General features: G+C 40.8%; 1 protein-coding gene across 2 annotated transcripts in view; it reads left to right on the top strand.

The window, feature by feature from the left end:
• The window catches only part of ANKRD50 (ankyrin repeat domain 50), a 39,570-nt gene that overhangs the window by 11,151 nt on the left and 4,611 nt on the right, over positions 1 to 23,808 (top strand). For both annotated transcript variants that reach the window (XM_039722751.1, XM_039722762.1), the window contains exons 3-4: positions 11,067 to 11,296; positions 19,638 to 23,185. In XM_039722751.1, the coding sequence (XP_039578685.1) occupies positions 11,067 to 11,296; positions 19,638 to 23,182 (3,775 nt within the window). In that variant the 3' untranslated portion in view covers positions 23,183 to 23,185. The remainder of the gene's footprint in view (positions 1 to 11,066; positions 11,297 to 19,637; positions 23,186 to 23,808) is intronic.

Genomic DNA, 23,808 nt, shown 5'->3' on the forward strand with positions numbered 1-23,808 from the left:
AGAAAGTGTGAATTGGAGCTTTACAGGCAGAACAGAAAAACTCTTATCTGCTTGGGACTGGGGATGAAAAAACCTGAACCACAAGGTAACTGATAAGGCCCCAAAGTGATGCATGAGGAACATATGCTGTGAATCGTGCTTTGGGGACTATGGGAGAATAATTTTGAATGGGACACACGGAAGCTGCTCCATCTGTTCCCTTTTCAACTAAGTGCAATAAACATTCGGATAGTCCGTTTTACTAAGATGGAAAATAAGATGGCTAAACAGAGTAGGAAAGCTGTCTTGAGTGTGCTTGACTAAGAAGGTAAATTCTCAATAGCTTTTCATCTGGTATTTGTGCAGAGGATTTTCTCAAAGTGAGGTTGGACAGTATAATCCTGCAATCAGTTCAGCAGTGGAAGTGTGAGGTGCTTTATGATGGTGTGCAAGACGTGATGCAGGCAGGTGTGGAACAACTTGATTAGGGAATGATCAAGATTTTAAAATGTCAGTTGTTTAGCCTGGTTCTTCCAGGCTGGAAGTTCTTCCTTCTTCTGAAGGAACAGCTTAGTGCTGAAACAGCCACTTGCAGCTCATCTTCTTCCTGCTTTTCAGTCAGTAATATTGGGGTTTTTTTCCTTTGGAATGCATAGGACAAATCTAATTAATTTGGGGGTTGTCAGACTGAACTGCAGTAATGATGGTGGCTCTTTTATTGTGTGTATTAATCTACTGTATTCTCTCTTATGGTCATGGAATAATAGAACACAGTAAACTAGCATATAGCCTGCCAACAGGCACGCAATTTAATTTATTCAGTGCAGTTTTCTACCTGCCTCATCTGGGAGTTTTTAGGTTTCTTTTTGTGCTTAGCATTTCTCTCATGCCAGCAAATACAATCATACACCTGGAAAGAAATATCTGTTCCTTCAGTTGTGTTTATGCACTGCATAAATAGAAAGAGACAAAAATCCCTTTCTTTTTTCTATCTCCAAAATGTAGAATAATACTTACAAATTCAAATGCCTGTAAAGTTACAAGAATTTCAATTCCATTGTGTACTAATGTGTTCAGATAACACACCTTATAGAAGTTACTTTTTTTTTAACAAAGAAAGATTACTTTTGCTACAGCTAGGGAATCAGGTAGTTAATAAAGAAAGCTGAAAACAATGAATGTATCTGTATGTGTATATATATATCTTTCACTCACTGTATCTTTAACTTTATAAATTATTTAAAATTAACCTTGTAGTTTTGATACATTCTGTTGCATATATAAACTCGTTCATTTTCTTATTGTGGTGTCCCACTCTTACACGTTGCATTTCAACCACAGGCTTTTGAATATTTGCAAAGTAAGTTGTCCCAACTTTACATGTATGCAAAATAAGGTGAAGTATAGGCAATTCTCTCATTTCTACTAATGATAGTTTTCAGTGAGTCTGATTTGATGCTTTCATCTCATGCATTTGATCTAAAATATACGTTCTTTGACCCCTCCTACTTTTTTTTTTAAAAAAGAGAGATGGATTTGCAGGAAAAAATACCATTGAGAACTTAACTGATGTTTAATAGAAAGAAAAACATTGATTTTTTTGACCCTAAGTAAAGAGCTTTAAAGCAAAACCTGGCGGATGACAAGTTCCAGGAATAAATCTAACTAACAGCAACTTAGACAGCAGCTCAAAAACTGGGGATGGAGGAGGAGGGCAAAGAGGCTTAGTCATGTAGGTCATGGGACAGACAAGAAGATAAGTCAGGGAGTAATCAAATGCCTTAGGTGTCTTCATACTAATGGAAAAAAGGTAAGGGGTGAACAAGCAGAACTGGAAATTTTAGTGTACAGTCAAGATTGAGTTCAGTGCTCTAAAAGATCTGTCAGGATAACTTGTATAACAGGTATGTGTTTAAAAAAAGTAGCTTGTTTTGTACATAATATGCTTGCTTCTAGTTCTAGAGCAAAGTAAAGAAATTAAAGCCACTGGAAAATCTGAATAAAATACATATATCACATGTGGTGATAGCCCTACATGTGGGATTTCTGTTTGAAGGTTTGTTGGTAAGCCTGATCTTCCATGGACTGTAAATCAAATTACCTATCAGAACACCTTGTGTGTCTAAGAGTTTACCTGCTTTGTCCAAGTAGGGTTTGTGGTAACTCGGAGAGATTCCCTCACCTCAAAACTTTTGTAAAATTACAAGTGCTTTACCCTACCAAAGCAGCAAGCTCAAGTAAGCTAAACTGCTTTAAGATAACAAGTGGTGTCATCCATGGCATAGGATTTGGATGATAATGTCTGTCTCTGGTAGAGTTAAAAATCTGAATAACAAATAGGAGATAAACATCAGCTGGGAAGGCATGATACAAGCAGGAGTCTGCCAGTGACCATGCTTCTGATGTCCAAGAGGAGAGAATAGTTAGTGGGGAGACGTAAATTAGCTTCAGTCAGATTGGAAAAAAATCAGCTGAGGAAGTGAAGTCTTTTGGATATAGTGACTGTGAAATGATCTTAAATGCATGTGTTGGGTTAATGGTTGGATGCAAAGGTCTTCATAGAATCCTAAATGATTCTTTGCTTAGAAGGGGAGGAGGAAGAAAGACTCAAAAGGATGGAGATGTTCACCATCTCAGAGGGTTTGTGAGTAAGATCTGATGAAGACAAGTACAATGAAAGCCAGGAGCTGGCTGGGAAGAGCACTGAGGTCTAAAGCACTGTATTAAATGTCTGCTTCAGTGAAACTGAGCTCCTCGTCGCTCACGTGTTAAACTCCAGCAGGAAGGTGGCAGGAAGAAAACAGAGCAGCCACTAAATGTGAAAGTGAAAGAGTAAGGTAAAAATGAGAGCAAGACTGCAAGTTCAAGGTGCGTTGTTCATGTTTCCTGTGAGGTGTGTTTTACAAGAAGTAACTCCATATATATGTTAGCAGAAAAACACCAAGTGTTGGGCTGCTATTCCTTGGGGAGAAAAAACTGATAGCAGTAGGAAAGCTAAAATTTCAGTGCTTCTGTAAATTGCCCTTTCTTTAAAAGCAGTCATTTTGCAGTCAGCAACATAATTAAAAGTAGTAAGAAATGGGTAAGATCAAAGAAAAACATAGCCCAGGCCAAAAACCTCAAACAGATATCCAACATAGAATTGGTGAGATATTCTCAAACTGTTACTGATTGTCTGCAAAGGAGAGGTTATAACAATTGCTGAAAATTCAGAGTTGAAAGAAAAATCTGTGTATTTGGTGTCTTGATTTAAGCAGGATATAAAAGGTGTGGGGAATTAGAAGTGTGTCAGTCGAGATGAAAAATACCAGAAGAAATAATCAGACAAACTATTTGTAGACAGCTGGGAGATAACAAAGAGGTGAAAAACAACTAACATGGTATGACATAGTTTGGTTTTGATAAATTTAATCTAATGTCTGTTTGGAAGAGTCACAGGACTCGTGGACAAGAGATAACCATAAATGCCATCTTGACTGCAGGAAGGCTTTACTTGCATGAGACTGGTGCAAGCAGGCCATGTGCAAGGTAGAACTATATTTGACTACATGGAATAAGAGATTAGTAACTGTACTTAATTATCAGTACTCCACTTTCAAACTGACACAACACCTCAAGCTGGTTTCATACCAACTTTTTCCTGCGTTTTTTTTTTCCTTTCTTTTCAATGTGTTCCTTAGTTCTGTCAGGTGACTGGAGAGAAATGGTTATAAATTTGGGGTACTACTGGCTTTCTTGTAGTGACCCTGGTGTTATCTGTGGGGCAGAAGTTATGGGGCAGCAAGTACAAGGTTTGAATTGCAGGAAAGCAGGTGAAGGTTAGATGCAGAAAGGGAAGGAGAAAACTTCCCAGTTTCAAGAATATTGAAGCACTGCAATGGATTGCTTAGGGAGATAGTATTGATTTGTGAAAATCTTCAGGAAAGCCTAGGCTTGTATGTCAGGGAGGGCACATGTAGGGCTGATCCTGCTGAAGGTGAGAAAGTGGACTAGGTGACCTCTCCATCACTATAAAACAGAACTGTGAGAGTTTGTTTTGAATACATTGTGGGGTTTTTTTAATTTTATTACATGTTTGGGGAAAATCTTTTCATTATCTTGTGTACTCTTGCCCTCTTTGCCTTTGGGGACACAGATTTTTGTATGTCAGACTCAGCGTAATTTAGAATACATTTTATATGTTAGGACATATGGCAAGTATATTCCATTTAAAATCCAGTCAGCCTGCTCTTGGTAGCAGTTGGGAATGACTTTCAGCCACAGTTGCCTGTCCTTTATAATAGCCAAGTTGTTTGCAAACTGTTCTGGGCAGTCCACTATTACACCAAAATATTTGCTCTTAAGGCTTCTATTTTTCCAGGTCTCAAGTAAATCCAGGAGTAGATCTGCTGGCGGTGCTTTGTAGGCAAAAATCACCTCTGCATTTGTGTGAGACTGTAGGAGGGCTCTAATCAATACCCGGGGTCCAGCGTGGACCAGTGGCGCTGGTTCCACCATCAGCTCTGCCTTTGTCTGGCCTGATGCCCTAGAGCTGCCTTTTGTGCTCTCCTGCTGGGGCTGCAAGTCTGCCTTACAATTGCAGATAAAATCCAGGTTGCTACAAGACATTGCAAAATCAGGTATTGAGTTGCACAAGACTTGCCTGCTGTTTCTAATTCAGCACTTCTGAAAAGGCCAGACCCTCGATTTACATCTGTGTACTTCGCCTAGAGCTTTCCCTATAGGTGATTCTCAGGGTGGGTTTTGTTTTGTTTGTTTGTTTTCTTCTTCTGCTTTCTGCCCCTTCCTTCATAGGATTAACCATGGTTGGGTAGAAGTGTTAGAGCCAATTTGTCTTCCTGTGCAGTCTGCAAATAAATAATTTACTAGAAACAATCTCTATTACACTGTAGCCCAGGAGTGTGCCTTAATTCCAGTATTACACTTAGACAGAAAGTCATAATCAGCTGCAGTGCACTTTATCTCGTTGAGAAAGTACAGAACAAGTACCTCGATAACCAGATCAGATCTGTCAGTGTGTACACAGGTGTGCACACATCCAACTGGGTCACTTCATTTTTGCCTTATGGGTTCTGTTTTTCAGCTTTTTAAAGTGTGGAATTGTTCTGGGCTTCACAGCCCTCGTATTTCATAAATATTCCCAGTTAGTTAAGGGTCCCATGTGTCTGTTTTTCTGGATGTTATTACCAGTATGAGCAGCTGGGCAATTAGTAAGAAGGAAAGGCCTGTATTCCACATGTATATAGTGCCAAGAATTGGGGTGGTGATATACAGAAAGCAGCTATTGATTTGATCATTAATTTCCCTTTTAATCATTAGCCAGAATGCATTATAAGGCAGGTAAATAAACTGTTTACTGTAAGTCATCCATAAGATGTAAATCCCTTGTCACAGGACAAAATAAAACTAATTCTTCAACAGTGCTACAAGCAATTTGTAAAGATGCTCTGGTTTTTCTTTCTGTGTGAATACAGCTGCAAAAAGTACTTGGAATGAGGGTAGTATTTCATCAGCTGAACAGCAGGAATTGTCAATTTTATTAGAAGTTAAATTCACACCTTTTCTTTTTTTATTGCGACCTGTGCCCCAAATGCAGTTTGGAAAACAAAAGAGAAAAATGCGGCTATTGGTGTAAGTCTGTCTTTGCTGAAGCTTCTATCAGTCTTTAACAGCTTTATCTTCACTGGCTCCATGCTTTTAAATGCAAATTGAGACCTGGGGGTGGTGGGGACAGACAGCTTTAATGGATTATGCTCCCTGCTAACCAGCCCTGGATTATTACAATATACAAATGAACATGTGTCTGTAAGCATAGGAGAAGCCAGCTCTGGTGTTTGCTGTCACTTGTGAGAATTTTTCAAGTAGGGATGATTACAAAATACTTGGGAGTTTAGCATTTTGTTTTCTGTTTTTAGGCATTTAGAAGCTCTTAGGTTTACTCCATGAGCAGTGGAAGTAGTGAAAATCCCATTGTATAGATTTGTGCCCTTGGGTACCTCTGTCCTTAGGTGTCCTGCAATGGCCTGAGCTCCCCTCCGTAGTGTCAGTACAGCAGAATTCCTTCCCCTTTCCCTGGCATGCAGTGGCTGGGCACAGCAGAGCTTCTGCTGCATCTCATGCAGAGGCAGCAGCAGCAGCAGCTTTCCCCTTAGTGCTTGGGATTTTTGCTAGGTCTCAGCGTGTGATTTTTAGGCAAAAATCCCTGCTGCTTCTTATGTTGCTGGCAAAAAATTGCTACAACATTATGTAAATATAGTTGGCTTATTTACAGTCTCACTGTGCACTTCATTTTCCATATTTGCCAATACAACATAAATGGAAGTAAGTGTCTTAAAAATCATATTGTAAAGGGCTGTGATGTGTCGTGTTGTAAAACCACTTACAAGAAGGAAGATGCTTGTTTGCTTTTCTGAAGACTGAGATGAGTGCTTGGAGAATTATTTTGTTATACACCAGGTATTGTTAAACTCTTTATATATAAATACATAATCACAAAGACATCGATCCAATATAGATAGAGGCATATTCCTGATGAATATGCAGAGTTTAGGTGTATGGCAAATAGCTGGTGAATTTCCTCAAGGAATCTGGTGTGGAAACGTGGGAAAAAGCAGGAGGAGGCTGTGTGAGGCATAACGATGTTACGCTTCTTTACGAATTTTCTTTGGAAAGAGCAGAGTTTGTAACTTCCTGATGCAGGTCTCTGGGATGGTGCTTCTCAGAAATACAAGTTGGAAATGCTGAGATATAATCTCTTGGGAGGTGTCCCAAGAAGCAGTTGGTTAAACTGCAATGTTAAACATTGTTGCACTGTTTAGAAAAGGAAAGGTAAGGGCTCAGTAGTAGTAATGCAGCAGATTTCCAAGTATGTAATTTCTGTCATGAAATTTGAAGCGTGTCATGCTTTGCACTTGGAGTCTGACAGATCAGGGGTAGTGGTTGGGTTTTTCTTTGGGTTTGGTTTTTTGGTTTTGGTTTGGTTTCTTTTTTGGCCCTGTGGCTTTTGGCCTGCTTAGGAGATGATTTTTATATATATGTTCTGTGTGTTTGTCAGTAGAGAATGCTGGCAGCAGGGTAGGGAAACAGGAGTCCTTCTAGCATGCCACACTCCCAATTTAAGTGGGACATAGCTGAATTTTTACATACTAGAGACAGTCAAATACAAGGAACACGTTATGATGTCTTTTGCCACTAGAGCCACTCATTAATTGCTACTTGGCAACGTGTTTGCTTTATTCTTTTTTTTTTTTTCTTTTTAAAATAAGCACGTGCACTCCACTGTGACTCTTTTCAGCTTTTGTGGACAGCGCCGCTGTCTTTCTGCTCTGTTCTGTCCTTGTGTTTTTGTGGATCCAATCAAAATCTCAAGGCCAGCCTTGAGTTCAGCATAGCTTGTATATATTCCTTCCATGTGTGGAAAATCATGTTTGCATGGGTTCAGTCAGCTCAGTAGCAATCCTGAAGAATTCTATGGGATGGCTCATTGTTCTGAGGAATTCTTGTTTGCTGCAGAGCATGTAAAACATCTTTGCTCTGCATAAGTAAGTCATTAGATTGCCATTAAAATGAATTCCATCTTTGAAAACACGTAATTGTGCTGTTTTCTCTGGAGATTTTGTATTTTTACAAACATCCAGGTTAACTTGGGGCTTTTTTAATGATCACCACTTTTATATCTATATTAAATATAAAAGTTTTAAAGATAAAGCTGTTACCCTTTCAGAAGGTAAAGAAAATCAACTTCCAATCTTTTGAGAGGCACTCTGCAATTAAGCAATCTGTTACAACAATCTGTAGATGAATCACCCTTGAGGGAAGTGCTTTAAAGACCTTGTTAATTCCGTGTTGATTTATGTTATTTTCCTGTGTAATCAAGAAATGGGAGTGGAATTACTGCGTCATGTTATGGAGGCAAAGACAGACTCATAGGATGGTGTAGAAGAGACCTTTGAGATCATTGACCCAGTACTGCCCAGTCCACCTCTAAACCATGTCTTGGGAGAAGAGACTGACGTAGGGAGGGTTCACTCGGTGCCCCTGTCCATATCAGAGATAAGGATACCAAACAGAACCAGCCCCAAAACTGAGCCCAGGCCATACCACTTGTGACTTGCCCCCAGCTGGGTTTAACTCCCTTCCCCACCTCTCTTTAGACTCCACCATCCAGCCAGTTTGTCCAGGAGGATGATGAGGGTGACGCTGGCAGAGGCTTTACTAAAGTCTGGGTAAACAACATCCACAGCCTTCCCTCATCCCCTGAGCAGCTCACCGTGTCCTAGAAGGAGATCAGGTTGGTCAGGCAGGACCTGCCTTTCCCACCCCCATGCTGTCTGGGGCTGATCCCTTGGCTGTCACATAAATGGGACTTCTGGCACATTAGCACAGCACTTCCCGAAAAGTTTCACTGTTGTGTTCCTTGGCATCCACTCTGAACTCGTGATGTAAAGTGTCTCGGAAGAACAGAGTTTTATCAAATGGTTTCAAAGGGCACTTAAAGAGAAAGCCTGATCAATATATTGTTAATGCCACACTTTTATTAATATTGCTCTAAGCTGGGAGAAGTCATTGTGCCTCATTTCTTATGTGCATATATTTTTCCTAGTGGAATTTAAATTATGTTAAGATTCAGAAATACAAGTTTTGTGAAGTGGAAAGAAGCAGAGCACAGGGAAACAAGGGGCTATGGATAGCATTCTGTGGAGCAGCTTCAATATGCTAGGACTCATCTGCCTGGGAAAAAATAGCTCAGAGAGGCTGTGGTACAAATGGCATAGATAGTGGGAATATGACATTACTGCTCACTGCCTCTTTCAGTCAGAAGCTGAAGGATAGCAAATGGAACAAGGACATTTTGGTCTTTAAATCACAAAAGGATAGGTTATTTCATGCAGTGTGCAGCTAAGCTGCAGACAGCCTTGCTGTTGTGAATGCCAGAGCCTTAAACCAGTTCCTACAAAACCTGGACAGACCTGTGGAAGTGTGGTCAGTGAAGGGATGTTAAATGCAAAGGCTGAATCTCACAAAGTCCCTGGAAGCAGTGATTGCTGAGGAAAATGGTAAAATTTGGTCTTCTAGTGCTTGCCCAGTGCTTACATTATTCCTTAGACATCTGCTTCCAGCCCTCTTTGGAAGCAGAGTGATTTGGGAATCTTTTCCAGACAAGACTGTTTGCTTTTCTTGGTGGTGTGCCCAACAGGTAAAAACTGACACAAGAATATTTCTGGATGCTCCTAAAGTAAAAGCTGACACAAGAATGATTCTGGATGTTCCTAAGGTATTTTGTAGTTATTTTGTTAGGGTGATGTGGATTTTAAGTAAGATTTTTAATTTAAGATAACCATTGCCATTTATTCATATCTCATAGTAACATTCATTCTCAAGAAGTAATTTCATGCAGAGAACTATGTGAAAAGAAAATTAGTTTTGATAGGGCAAGAAATGTTGCAGGAAAAATGCCCTGACACAAATAGCTGAGAGGGCAAGGCAGCATTTTGGTGGGGGAAGGGGTGGAAAATGTGGTCATTTCCAGCTGCCTCCTTTCATTGTGGGATTGGCATCACTTGGGAAAGTAATTTTAACCTCGTGGCTACTTTAATTTCCTGTTCTGTAAATTGGTAGCTGCTTAACTTCCCAGCTTAGAGGGCAGTGATTGCAGTTGTACATCAGGCTAGGAGTACCTAGCTGGGCAATTTACAGAGTTCCAGAAGTCGTGTACTTCTGAAAAAAAAAGGGGGGAAGGCCATGTTTTAAAATCCATGTAATCCTGAATATTTTCAGATCACAAGTGGTCTGTACTTCCTTTTTATACCTCTCAGGAAATTTTCCTCCTAGTACTGTCAGATGTGAAAAGTGCACCACTGTTTCCATTTTGCTTTTTTCTCAGTCAGAAAACCAGAAAATAACAAATCTTCCCCTAACAAGGCTTATGAATAATTTCTGAAGTGGGTTAAATTCTTGCATTAGCAGGCAGGATTTTGTTATATTCCCATTTGAATGCTTGGTAGGTGATAATGTGTTGACCAAAGTATTCTGAAGGTAAATTTGTTCAGTAAAATAAATGAAAAAAGGTTATTATGGCCTTGAGTAAAACAAAAGATACTTATGATGGGTATGCCTTCTGGACATGTGCAAACAGCAAATTTACAAGAGAGTAAACTGTCAGATATGTATTTTTCTCACCTTGTTTCATTTTCTAAATCCTTGTACTATAAAGTCAAAGTTTACTTGCCAAGTGTATTTAAAGATAATTTAGTCAGTGAAACTTACAGGCCTAAATCACTATGAAGTTTCCCAAAAAACAGTAGTATAGTGTGGAAATACTGAATAGATGCATGATGGTTATGTAGTGCTATTTAAAGATATATGTAAATGCAGTTAGGTATATTTTTAAGATCCACCTGCTAAAGAGAGCAACAGTAGATGCAAATTTGAAATTTTTAGCCTCACAATCAGATGTGTTGTTGGAGCTGCATCCCAGCGATAATCCTTTCCCAGTAACAGGAGCTTGGCAACTTCAATATAAATAAAAGCTAATACATCAAAGTCACTACCAAATGCCTCAGTCTGCTACTAATTTGCATTTTATTTGTGAAGGTATGGCAGAAATTCTGTTCTTTGTAATAGTGTTGTTCATTCTGACTTGAACTCTTTGAGCTTTGATATTTCATGTGTCTTTCAGATTTTTGTTTCATGACCAGCTATTGTTCACTATTAGTTTCTGATAAGCAGTAGCAACAGCTTTGGCAGAGACAACTGTGATGAAGTTCTTACGCTTTAGACCAAGTAGCTTCTTAGTGAAGCAACATTTTTCCAAGTCTTCTAATTAGCCTTGAACACTATTACATAATTTTAAAGTATTGTTATAAATTAGAAGTTCATGAAAAAGTAATGGTGCCTAAGCAAAGAACTACATCACTACCTGTTCACAGTATTCTAGTTTAGTCTACCTCAATTTTTTTCCATGGTAACTATTTTTAAAAAGTAACTTTGCATTTTAAGTTGAGCATAGCTTAGTGGTGGATGCCTGTGACAGTCAATGTGTTGTTAAATGCATTTAAAACACCAATTTTTTGCTGTGTTCCTTCCAGGTGCATTCTGCTGCCTCTCTTGGGAATGAAGCCCCCTCAGCAGAGCCTCTTCATGCTGGTGGACTCGGTGGACGAGGGCTGTAACGTTTCTGAGGGTGAACAGACCTCCACAAGTTTGTCTGGGACAATAGCAGAGATTTTAGCCAGCCACTTCGAGTTCTTCCCTCCCTGGCTGCTCCTCCTGTGTTCTGCCCGCAAGCAGAGTAAAGCTGTTACAAAAATGTTTACAGGTGAGCACAGAGCACAGGACCTGTACCTAGGATGTTGTGTTTACCAGGGCCTGGGGATGGTGGGAAGCACTGCTGCGTGCTTAGTTCTAAAAAATGACAATAGCAAAAAATAGTAATTCTAAAAAACACACATCTTTGTTTCACAAGGGCTATAGAAAGCTTAAATCAGCCAAGCATTTCAGAGTTAAATTTTATCTTTGCAAAGCATCCATGTTCTCTTCAGTGTCTTGAATTTGCCTCTTGCTTTGCTCATTTTAGGAAGCTTCAAACAGCATAGGTGATGTGTAAGTGCAGAAGTATTTCAGCTGCATACACCCATTCCTTCAGCCTCAGAAGGTTTTCCTTTCATCTGCCATTAAAATCTCTCCCTATGTTTGCAGAAAGTGGGTACTAATCTCTGAAGGTGAAATTGGAGAGAGGAACAATGTAGATGTGAATTCTTGGACTGTGCTTTTGGCAAAGGTTGCCAAAGTAAAAAAACTTTTTACAGCTTCTTCATCCAGGCTTTACTGTGTCATGAGAACCTTTCTTCACTGTAATGACATTGTTACTGGAAGTTCTCTGAAATTTAATAAAAGGCAATATCTGGACTGGATTCCAGGCCTATGTATAAAGCCTGTGTGTATTAAGGACACAATTAGGACAAAAAATGTGATTATAGAACTTAGACCCATAGACTTGCTCGTTTCCACAGTGGCAGAAGGTCAATGGGATAATTGCACTTTGGAATGAAGTACTGTATTAATCAGAGGCAAACATGAAGACTGGTATTTGGGAGTATGTGACAACTAAAAGAAACTTTGGGGTGGCTTCACAGGGCTCCTTCAGGCATTCATATGGGAATAGTTTTGTCAGAGTTTGGCTGATTAGATATGTTGTTATTGCCAAAAAACCAGACAAGACTTTCTTACAGTAGTCCTATTTCCTTTCCATTGAATCATACAGTGTTTCAGACTAGCCCTAAAAATTGATGTTGTCTTTTAAGTATATTTCCAGATGTAATTCCTGACAGGAAAAATCAGCAGAACTAATGGATATGCCTTTAAAATAAATTTAATTCCAGTAAGTTAATTTTTCATTTCTACAGAGTATGAGTTGATGAATATCATAAAGGAAATTGGTGTGTGATACTATAATCCCATCTTCACTGTGGGAAAGGTACAGCAAAGAAACGATTGGATACAAATTGAGAAGAAATTTTAGGGTCTATTTGGAGGCAGCTGTGGTTTAGACACTATGAAAGGAAAATGTGACATTACAGCCGATGTGGTGGCTGTAATGTCACATTTTTAATGTGGCTTTAATTCAGTGTTAGAGGATTTTCCTGTTACCAGCCAATATTCAGGTTTGCAGGAGGTGTAGTGAGGATATGGGAGCATGGCTGAAGCTTCTGTTAACTTCAGAAACTGTGCAACTTGATAAAACTGCAAATTTTTGAGTTGTGCCCTGCAAAGGATTGACTGACATTAACTCTTCTACTGGGGCAAACTCTTCTCCTCCTTTGTGATGTTTGAATGTTTGCTTTTAGCTGAGCCAATTTTTAAAGCTATTTATATTTAGTTAGTGGGCAGGCAGAAGTGGAGATCAACAATAAATATTTGGACCAAATAAAAATCAGTTGCACTGTAACTTAGTGAGAAAGATTGGCATCATTTCAGAATTGATTGAGAAAATGTGTCCCATCTGTAGTTTTTTCTGTTAAAAAAGTTTTGGTGTATGGTATGAAATACACATTGACCAGTATTCATTTGTTTGCAGTGAGTTTGTATCTGTTTTCACTTAAAATTTTCATTCAGTGAAAAATTCTTCTGAATCTGTCTGACAAATAGGTTTAGCTTCCCAATGACTGGAAGCAGGCTTTCTGCAGTCCTGATGATGCTCTTTTTTGGGTGTGCAGTACAGATGGGAGTTGTGCAAGCAGCTCCTGAGCCAAAAATAGTGATGACATGGAAGAGAGAGTCCAGTCTTTCTCACCCACTGTCATCCTGACACTGCCAGTGATGAATAATCATCCCTAGAACTCTTTAAGAATGAGAAAAGGAGGAGGGGTGTTTGTTCTGGTCCTCTTTGTTCTGTCACTTCTGGTGGTAACTTATTTATGAAAACTGAATAGCTGTGCCTGCATCTGCTGCAGCTTGTGCTCTGGGCCCTTCTGTATTCCCAGATTCTGTAGTAGCACAATGTGCTACAGAATTTTTCCCCTGGCTCAGATTCTCAGCTTTCATTAATTAAAAAAAAAAAAAGGTTAAAAAAAAAAGTTTTGCCTCTTGTGGCTACAGAGACAGCCTCAAAAATATGAACCAAATGCGAGATGATGCCTGGCTGAGTCTGCAGTCACCCTCCACATTAAGCAAATTCCAAATGAGTTAAAAAAGGAGAGGGACAGATAACTGCCTTCTCTTCATATGCTCTGTCACCAACTGCCACATGCTGCCTGCTTGCTTTCGCTAATGGCTTTTCCCCTAAATTTAACAATTCTGTCTTGCACCCATAGTTATCCACGTTGTCTCCCACATCCTTGTTTATCATTTGGCTCCAAGTGTGGGCACTCAAGCAGCTACATGAACACAGCCCTTCCACATCAAAGTGGCACAGAGCATAAAATGTATATTTTTTTCATTTTTAGCTAATGAACTAATTCTAATGCTTCTTCTCAAATGAGATTAAATTTTGAAAGCATAGGAGTCGTGCTTACAAAACTAATTTCTTGTTTTGAAAATCTCTCATATTAGTTGGAGAACTTGATGCATTTTAAAATTAGGCAATTTTGCATAGGTAAGTTGAAGTGAACAGCAAATAATTTCTCATTAACAGCATAAAGCTAAGTAGGCAAAAGTACATATGTACAAGTGGTTTTAAAAGGCTTCTTTTTAATAGGCATTATCTAATTTCTTCTTTTTCTGCTAGACACATAAATCAAGTATCTGTGGCATGTGGCTTGATAATACCCCTCAGTTAAACACTGACATTCTTTCAAAGAATTCCTTCTCATGCATGAGGCATGAGTGCACCAGTGGAGCACAACCTGTGCAGGGTCACATCTCAGGGAGCCACAGTTCTCATGAAGTTAATGACAAATGCCAGAAAGGTACTGGAAAATTCAATAAAAAACCGAAAATGGAGGTGAAAGGGTTCAGTTTAGCCTCAGGGGCAACTTTTAAGTTCCATTCACCCATTTCTCCATAGGTGGGAACTGACAATGTCACCCATTTTTCACTCATCCTTTTTTTTGTTTGTCATTCAGTTCCAGACAGACAGGAACTTTTAGGAGTTGGTGTTTATCCAAATTTGTTCTTGATTGGAAATCTCAGGAACATGTATTTCTCCTGTTTCTACTGTTTACTGGTCTGAATAAATGTAAGGGGTTGTTTTCCTTACAGCCTTCCAAAAAATTTCAAACTAAGCAAAAAAGTGAAAATCTTAGAGAAATACAGTAAAAAAAATCACAGTGCAGCTTCTCTCAGAAACCTCACTGTCTGGTGATTAGAGCTACTAAGTTAGTTTTATTGCTGAATCCCCAAACTAAATCAGTTGCCAGATTTGGAGCTGAACCTTTCTGCCATTCTAGAAAATAGATTGCATAAGACTGCTTCAGGAGAGATTGCTTCCAAAATAAAAAATCTGAGTTGTCCTCTAATTTTTCATTATAGGTTGGGATTTACTTGGGTGATTTCATGTTTCTTTGAAGTCTTTATGGGAGTTGGATTCTTACTGTAAAAAATAAACTATATATTTATGTGGTTGTAAAATTTACTTTGCTAATATTGAAGCTTTGAAAAAGTTTATTTCTTGTTTAGGTTTGAGGTTTGGAGAGAAAAATTCTTTAGAATGCTTGGGAAAATCTAGGGAGCTTTTAATTACTGTGTCCTTTCTTTTCATTACCACTTTGAAGGCATTGTACTAGGGAATTTCATATTTCCTTGTAAAAAGTTGTGTGTGAACTTGGAGTTTAATTGCTTTGTAATTAAAGAGGGAAGACTAAATTGTTTTAAATGGACTATTACCTGTAGATCTAATTAAATAAACTTCTGTGCAGTGACACGGACCAGTGAGAGCAGCAGATTTCAGCCTCAGTGTCTCGTGGCACCTGCAGAAGAGGCAGAGAAATTTGAAATGCACAATATACTGCAAATGCACTAAAAGCTAAGTGTGCTGCCTGAGTCTCCAGGTGCCCTTTACTCTGCTGGATAAGTTATTCTTTTTGAACAGGTGTGCATAAATGTCCACAGAAGTACCTAATTCAATACGTGTTTAGATCAGCAGCATAAATTATTAATGCCAAATTACTGCCATGTTTGTGACAATTTGGATTTCTCTAAAGCTTACAATTCAGTTAAACACATCAAAATGCATTTTAAACTTCTGTTATGTGCTTATGTAAATCCATTTAAAGATAGGAAAGTGGAAGGATATTTCTAAGTATTGAAACTTGCTAGTTAATAGCTTTTTTACTATTAAAGTATGAAAAGGTTGACATGCTATAAAAGTATTTATAACCAAGATAGTTTTTTTTCCCCTTTTGAATGACCTAGGTCTTGCCAAGGAATACATTTAGAACAGATTTGTTTACTGAACTGCCAGAAATGTAATAAATCAGAATCCATATTGGAGCTCCCATTGGGTTGAAAGTGATGTGTTCTAAGAAAAATTTTAACAATGCAAGAAGCAGGGTCGTGGGACTGCAAGTTCTGTCTACTGTAACTTCTGTTTTGCTGAGCTTAAGTAGTTCATGGGAATGCATCTGAAACAAAATGAGCTCTCTCCTAATATTTTGGTACTTCTTGTCCATGAAAGTGACTTATTGTATGGGGCAGGGTTGCAAAGCAAGTTTGCAGGAGCTTTGTTTGGAAATGTAAAATGGCTTCATTTAGGCAGATATTTGTGGGAAAATAACATAGCTTTGTTTTCCTTCTTCAAGCTAGCAACAAAAAATTCAGACTTAAAAAAATTCAGTTCTATCTATAAGGCTTCTTTTGAATTATTTGCTTATTATAGTATGGCCTGATGCAGTGGTTAAAATTAACATCCTGTTCCATGCCCAAAAGTCTGCTACAATGGCAGTTTGTTAATCCCAGCCCTTAAAGGGTGTTTCATCCCTGGGATGTGGGAAGGTCTGTATGGGGTGTAGTATGCTTCTTGCTATCCAAGCTTACTTTCAGTCACAATATATAGGATCTCATTAACAAAGGATGTATGGTAATACTGCAGAAAATGGGGAAAAAAGCAGGTTTTGGCTTCCATAAACATGTAGCAAATCAAATAGTTTAAAACTGGTCTGAAGCCTTCTGAAGTTTATTTACCTGTCTGAAGTGCTTAGATATTTGGTGTATCTCAGGTAAGAACAGATCAGGCTAATATTTTTAGCTCTAGTATGGAACAAAGTAATTAGAGCATCTTAGAATGTTTTGTGTTGGAAGAGACCTTAAAGACCATCTCATTCCAACCCCCTTCCCAGGTTATTCAGAGCCCCATCCAACCTGGCCTGGAACACTTCCAGGAATGGAGCATCCACAGCTTCTCTGGGCACTGATACATCATTTAAAGGGGAGAAAAAAAAGCCAAACACACAAACCCTTCCTTTTTTAGTTTTTTATTTGGAGGGCTTAGGGTTTTTTTTGTTCACTTTCCCACCCATTTTGGGAAGCAAAATGAAAACTGTTTTTCAAAGAATGCTTGCAAGCCGAGGCAGAGTCTTTTGTTTTTGAAGCAGAGATATAGAGACTGAGACAGAGGCACTTAAACAGTTGTCACTGCACATTTTCCTGGGAAGGCTGAGAGTCAGGGGAGGTGAAGTGTAATCATTAGTCAGGCAACACTGAACATCAGCTGAAATCTCAGGATTGCTGTTGTGCCAGTCCATCGGGGCTTTTCTCATTGCAGGGAAACAAAATCCACTACTGGAAAAACACTTATACCATGTAAAAATAAAAATAGCTTACGTTTGCAGGTATATATTGGAAGGCAGGATGTGGGCATGAGATTAATGTGAGAGGCTGGGGATTTTGTGAGCAGGGTCACTTAGGTCTAAAGACATAGAGAATGATTTTGCAGAGCACCCTGCCTGTTCTTGTTCAGCCAAGAGACGGGGACAGATCTGTGCAGGGCAGTTCAGAGGAAGGTGAGTGAGTAGGGTGGTTGTGTTTGCTCCAGATTGAGCAAAACACAGAGCTGTTCCCTCTGTTCACACGAGCCAGGCAAAGGGACACTTGTCCCTAATTACAGCTCCTTGGATGTATGTCACTGTGGGTCCATGCACCAAGCAATGCCCTGCCTTTGGTGTTATTTTTTCACTTCTGTGTCTTCTGAATGATCCTGACCTAGAAACAGCCTTGAGTGGGAGCTTGGGATCTGCAGAATCAAAGGACACTGTCTGCTCTTACTCAGCAAAGTTTTTTATTTGGGTTATGTGCAAGAATTAAGCCTTCACAACGTTACATACAGAATATTTTAATAAAATACATAATAAAGCAATGAATTATGCCATCCTACAAGTCAGGTAAGGACATTACTTGAATTTGTGGCATGTTACAGTGGATAAAGCTGTTTCTGTGTTTCCTTTGAGAGCCAAATGGAGAAAGATTATTTTCTTGTTCCTGGCTTTTTGATTAAAAAATCTTCAAGTAGTCAATCTTCCTTGTGTAGTCTTATTCTCTGAACTGACTGTGCAAAAGTGTCCTCTCCAGTGATTTCATTTTGTGGAGAAGCATGATTTTGTTTTAGGTATTCTATTGGTTCAGTCCTGTTTGTAGTGCTTCCATAATTACTAAGGCAAGCAGAAATATTTTAGTAACACTTCCATAGTTGGCCTCTCTGTTCTCATCTGTGGTGTTTGTACAGTGCTGATGTAGACTAAACAATTAACAGAGTGACCTTAACGGGATGTTCAGAACCTCTGCTGAAGCCACTGGGGAGCAAAAACCACAGCTCTGTTACCAGCCTGAATTTGCTGTCAGCACAACCTCACAGACTGAGCAGTTTGATCCACAGTGTTTAGATACAGTAAAAACATAGATCTAGAAGCAACATGCTTGAGAGGCTCACTTAATTTTTTATTTTTTTTTTTGCATGGAGATGGGGCCGGAATTTAATTGAGCACATCGATCTATGGTTGCTTTTCTGTCAGTATAATTTAGAGTTTAGTAACTTAGCTTTGGTTTGAAGAGCAGAGTTGGTTTTGTGTCTGACTAACTGAGCTGGCTGTAAGGAAGGGATCACAAGCTGTCCCTGGAGAAGTGAGGTGCAGTTCTGGAGAAGTGAGGTGCAGTTCTGTCCCAAAACGCAGTCACTGAAGCTGCTGCCTCCGTGACCGCTGTGGTTTTCCCGTAACTTCCACAAGAGCAGCGTTCAAACAACGCGGTGTGTCATTAATCAGGGAGGGCAGGTCCTCATCAAGTGCTTACCTTGGCCCTACCAGAGCAAATGTTTGAAATGGCAGGGGCAGCCGTGTATGCACACGGCTGTGCCTTGGTTCAGCCCCATTCCTGAGAGTCTCCCAGCTGCTGGGGCGGCGCAGGGAACTTCCCTGCACGTGCTGCTGGGAATGGTGTCCCTTTCCTTGAGTGGGGAGGGGACAGACACAGTCTGTGTGTGTGAAATCATGTCCCTTTTGCCTCTAAAGAGTAAACAGGCTGGAAAAACAGAGATATGACTACGAGAGAACCTATGTCTTTATACAATGAGTCACCGACCAGAGAACCAGGGTGGTTATCTAGAACTCAGTCCTCACTTGCAAAAAGTAGATCATTTCAGTGTGCAGAGGTCTGAAGATGTTTAAAACTATTTTTGAGTGTCTCTCCTGTATAATAAAAGCTCTTAAAAGAAGCTGTGATGGTCAAGTTAGTGATTTATATACATTTAATCATGCATATGCAGCAGGTGTGAATACCCTCTTCTGTAATTAAATGAACAAAATAATTGTCTTAATCTAAATAGCTGAAAATTACTTAGAATTCCATTGTTAACCACACTGGAGAAGGGATTGTTCCTTTAATAATATAATAATACTTAATAATCTTATTTCGGTTGCAGTTTTGATGGTTTTGCTTAGGTGTTTACTGTTGTCCAAAGCAGATGCACAATGCCTAATTCAGAGTGATTTACAATATTATTTTTGTTAATAGCACCTATTTTTTTCTTATAATAGATTATGATAACAGTGTATCTAATTATCAAAGTTTTCTGCTATTATAATTAATTTATATTCACTTTGTTTAGAGGGGAAAATATTTTCTTGTGGGTGTTCCCCACCCAAAAATGTCTTGGCTTTTATTTTCTCTTCTTTCAACACTGAGTTAGGCAGAACTGGATCAGAAATAATTACAACTTTCTCTCCTCTCAACAGGTTTTCGAAAAATAAGTCTGGATGACCTCCGAAAAGCTTACATTGTGAAAGATGTGCAGCAATATATTCTGCATCGTTTGGACCAGGAAGAAGCCCTGAGACAACACCTCACAAAAGAAACGGCAGAAATGCTGAATCAGCTTCACATCAAAAGCAGCGGCTGCTTTTTGTATCTGGAACGTGTCCTAGATGGAGTTGTGGAGAATTTTATCATGTTACGGGAGATCCGTGATATTCCAGGAACATTAAACGGCCTCTACCTTTGGCTCTGTCAGAGACTTTTTGTGAGAAAACAGTTTGCAAAGGTCCAGCCCATCCTTAATGTAATTCTTGCAGCCTGCAGGCCCTTGACCACCACGGAATTGTATCACGCGGTGTGGACCAAAAACATGACGCTGACGATGGAAGACTTCCAGCGCAAATTGGATGTCCTGTCCAAAGTCCTTATCGATGGCCTTGGAAATACAAAAATCTTGTTCCATTACAGTTTTGCGGAGTGGTTGCTGGATGTAAAGCACTGTACACAGAAATACCTGTGTAACGCCGCAGAGGGACACAGAATGCTGGCGATGAGTTACACCTGCCGGGCAAAGGATTTAACGCCGTTAGAAGCTCAAGAGTTTGCATTGCATCTCATTAATTCTAATTTACAGCTGGAGACTTCAGAGCTGGCTTTGTGGATGATATGGAATGGCACACCTGTCAAAGACTCCCTGTCAACCTTAATTCCTAAAGAGCAAGAGGTGTTACAGCTGCTGGTGAAGGCTGGTGCCCATGTCAACAGCGAAGACGACCGCACGTCTTGCATCGTCCGGCAGGCCCTGGAGAGGGAGGACTCCATCCGCACCTTGCTGGACAACGGGGCGTCCGTAAACCAGTGCGATTCCAACGGGAGAACCCTGCTGGCCAACGCAGCCTACAGCGGCAACCTCGACGTGGTCAACCTGCTGGTGTCGAGGGGAGCGGATCTGGAGATCGAAGACGGCCACGGGCAAACAGCGCTGACCTTGGCTTCTCGGCAGGGCCACACCAAGGTGGTCAACTGCCTCATCGGCTGCGGGGCCAACGTCAACCACACGGACCACGACGGCTGGACGGCGCTGCGCTCGGCGGCATGGGGAGGCCACACGGAGGTGGTGTCCGCGCTGCTGTATGCTGGGGTCAAAGTGGACTGCGCCGACGCCGACAGCCGCACGGCGCTGAGAGCGGCGGCCTGGGGAGGGCATGAAGATATCGTGCTGAATCTGCTCCAGCACGGGGCTGAAGTTAATAAAGCTGACAACGAGGGCAGGACGGCTCTGATCGCGGCTGCCTACATGGGGCACAAAGAGATTGTGGAGCACCTGCTGGACCACGGTGCAGAGGTGAACCACGAGGACGTGGACGGGAGGACGGCGCTGTCTGTGGCTGCGCTCTGCGTGCCCGCCAGTAAGGGCCACGCCTCGGTGGTCAGCCTCCTCATCGACCGCGGTGCTGAAGTCGACCACTGTGACAAGGATGGCATGACTCCACTGCTGGTGGCCGCCTACGAAGGACACGTGGATGTGGTTGATCTGCTCCTGGAAGGAGGAGCTGATGTGGATCACACGGACAACAACGGCCGGACACCGCTTCTGGCAGCAGCCTCCATGGGCCACGCCTCAGTGGTGAATACTCTCTTGTTTTGGGGTGCAGCTGTTGACAGCATTGACAGTGAAGGTAGAACGGTCCTGAGCATAGCATCTGCGCAGGGCAATGTTGAAGTAGTACGGACTCTGCTGGACAGGGGGCTAGATGAAAATCACAGAGACGATGCAGGCTGGACGCCTTTGCACATGGCAGCTTTTGAAGGTCACAGGTTGATCTGTGAAGCTCTTATAGAACAAGGTGCTAGAACAAACGAAATTGATAATGATGGACGGATACCTTTCATATTAGCTGCGCAGGAAGGTCACTATGATTGTGTGCAGATGTTACTGGAAAATAAATCCAACATTGATCAGAGAGGCTACGATGGGAGAAATGCTCTCCGGGTTGCTGCCTTAGAAGGTCACAGAGATATAGTTGAGCTACTGCTCAGCCATGGAGCAGATGTGAACTACAAGGATGCTGATGGCCGGCCGACACTTTATATCCTGGCATTAGAAAACCAGCTTACAATGGCTGAGTATTTTTTAGAAAATGGTGCAAATGTCGAAGCAAGCGATGCTGAAGGAAGAACAGCACTCCATGTTTCCTGCTGGCAGGGCCATTTGGAGATGGTGCAGGTGCTGATAACGTACCACGCTGATGTGAATGCTGCGGATAACGAGAAGAGATCCGCTTTGCAGTCTGCTGCGTGGCAAGGCCATGTGAAGGTCGTGCAGCTTCTCATCGAGCATGGTGCTCTGGTTGACCACACTTGTAATCAAGGTGCTACTGGACTCTGCATTGCAGCCCAAGAGGGGCACATTGACGTTGTCCAGATATTACTGGAGCATGGTGCTGATCCCAATCACGCTGACCAATTTGGGCGCACTGCTATGCGGGTTGCAGCCAAAAATGGACACTCCCAGATTATCAAATTACTGGAAAAATATGGTGCATCGACTCTGAATGGTTGTACTCCCTCTCCAGTCCACACAATGGAGCAGAAGCCCTTGCAATCAGTCTCCTCTAAAATGCAGTCCTTAACCATGAAGTCCAATAGTTCAGGGAGTACTGGAGGAGACATGCAGCCTGGAATGCGGGGACTATCCAATGGGCCTGCACACGCCTTCAGTTCTCCTTCGGAGTCTCCCGATTCTACGGTTGACCGTCAAAAGTCATCTTTGTCAAATAATTCCCTGAAAAGCTCCAAAAATTCTTCTCTCCGCACCACGTCCTCGACAGCCACCGCTCAGACGGTGCCCATCGATAGTTTCCATAGCCTGTCATTCACGGAGCAAATCCAGCAGCATTCCCTGCCACGCAGCAGAAGCAGGCAGTCCATTGTTTCCCCTTCTTCCACAACTCATTCCCTGAGTCAAAATCATAATTCACCCAGTAGCGAGTTTGAATGGAGCCAAGTGAAACCTAGCTTGAAATCAACTAAAGCGAACAAAGGGGGCAAAACAGACAACTCCAGCAAGTCTGGGTCAGCTGGAAAAAAAATAAAGCAGAGTAGTTCCTCCCAACCCAAAGTGCTAGAGTATGAAATGACTCAGTTTGATAAACGAGTACCTATTGCCAAATCTGGCACAAGCATGCCACTGAAATCAATGCCACCAGAGCCACAGTGCAAAATTTTGGTCCCTCCAGCTCAGCAAGAAGTTGGTCGATCTCAGCAGCAGTTCCTGATTCACCAACAGAGTGGGGAGCAGAAGAAGAGAAATGGCATTATGACAAATCCAAATTACCATCTTCAGAGCAATCAGGTTTTTCTTGGCAGGGTTTCTGTCCCCCGAACAGTGCAGGACAGAGGGCATCAGGATGTGTTGGAAGGCTATCCCCCCGCAGAGACAGAACTCAGCCTTAAGCAAGCCTTAAAACTTCAGATTGAAGGTAGCGACCCAAGCTTCAACTACAAGAAGGAAACACCATTGTAAAAGGTAACTTACCCAGTCACAAAGGAGCCAAATGCCTGCATTTCATTTAAAATGTGCTAAAATTGCATTTTATTATCATTTACCATCATAATTGCTTACATGATGGATGCTAAAATCTTAACCTGTCAAGTATTTCCTTCGCTGTCATTTAAAAGCACCAGCCATAGAGGAATTGGATCACTGTCGTGTTGTGTGTTGAATTCAGTTGCTCAAATTGTACCCCACTGTCTTTGATAAGTGAGTTTCAGGTGACTTTGATTTGGAATTTGATTTTCAAATGTAAGGAGAGATGAGAATTTCAGTTCATTATATTTTCAGATACAATGAAAATGCTCTTCAGAAAGTTTCTGAAGGTTCCTAAAAGTTATAGGCAACCACTTTTCTGAATGTGGATTTCAAGGATGTATAAGTATATAATAAGTATAATTATCAGTATTATTATAATATATTATAATAAGTATAAAATAATATTCTAAAGCTTTGATTTTATATTTCTGTTACTGTAAAGGTAATCTTATAAAAGTGGTGGCTTTTCTTGGTGCAAGATTATGACCTATTTTTGGTACCAATTTTCTGACCATTCTGTTGTTCTTAATCAGTGGAGGTCATTTCGATATCTCACCTCC

This window comes from Passer montanus, unplaced genomic scaffold, assembly GCF_014805655.1.
Source record: "Passer montanus isolate IOZ18808 unplaced genomic scaffold, ASM1480565v1 scaffold108, whole genome shotgun sequence".
NCBI classification, from domain to species: Eukaryota; Metazoa; Chordata; class Aves; order Passeriformes; family Passeridae; genus Passer; species Passer montanus.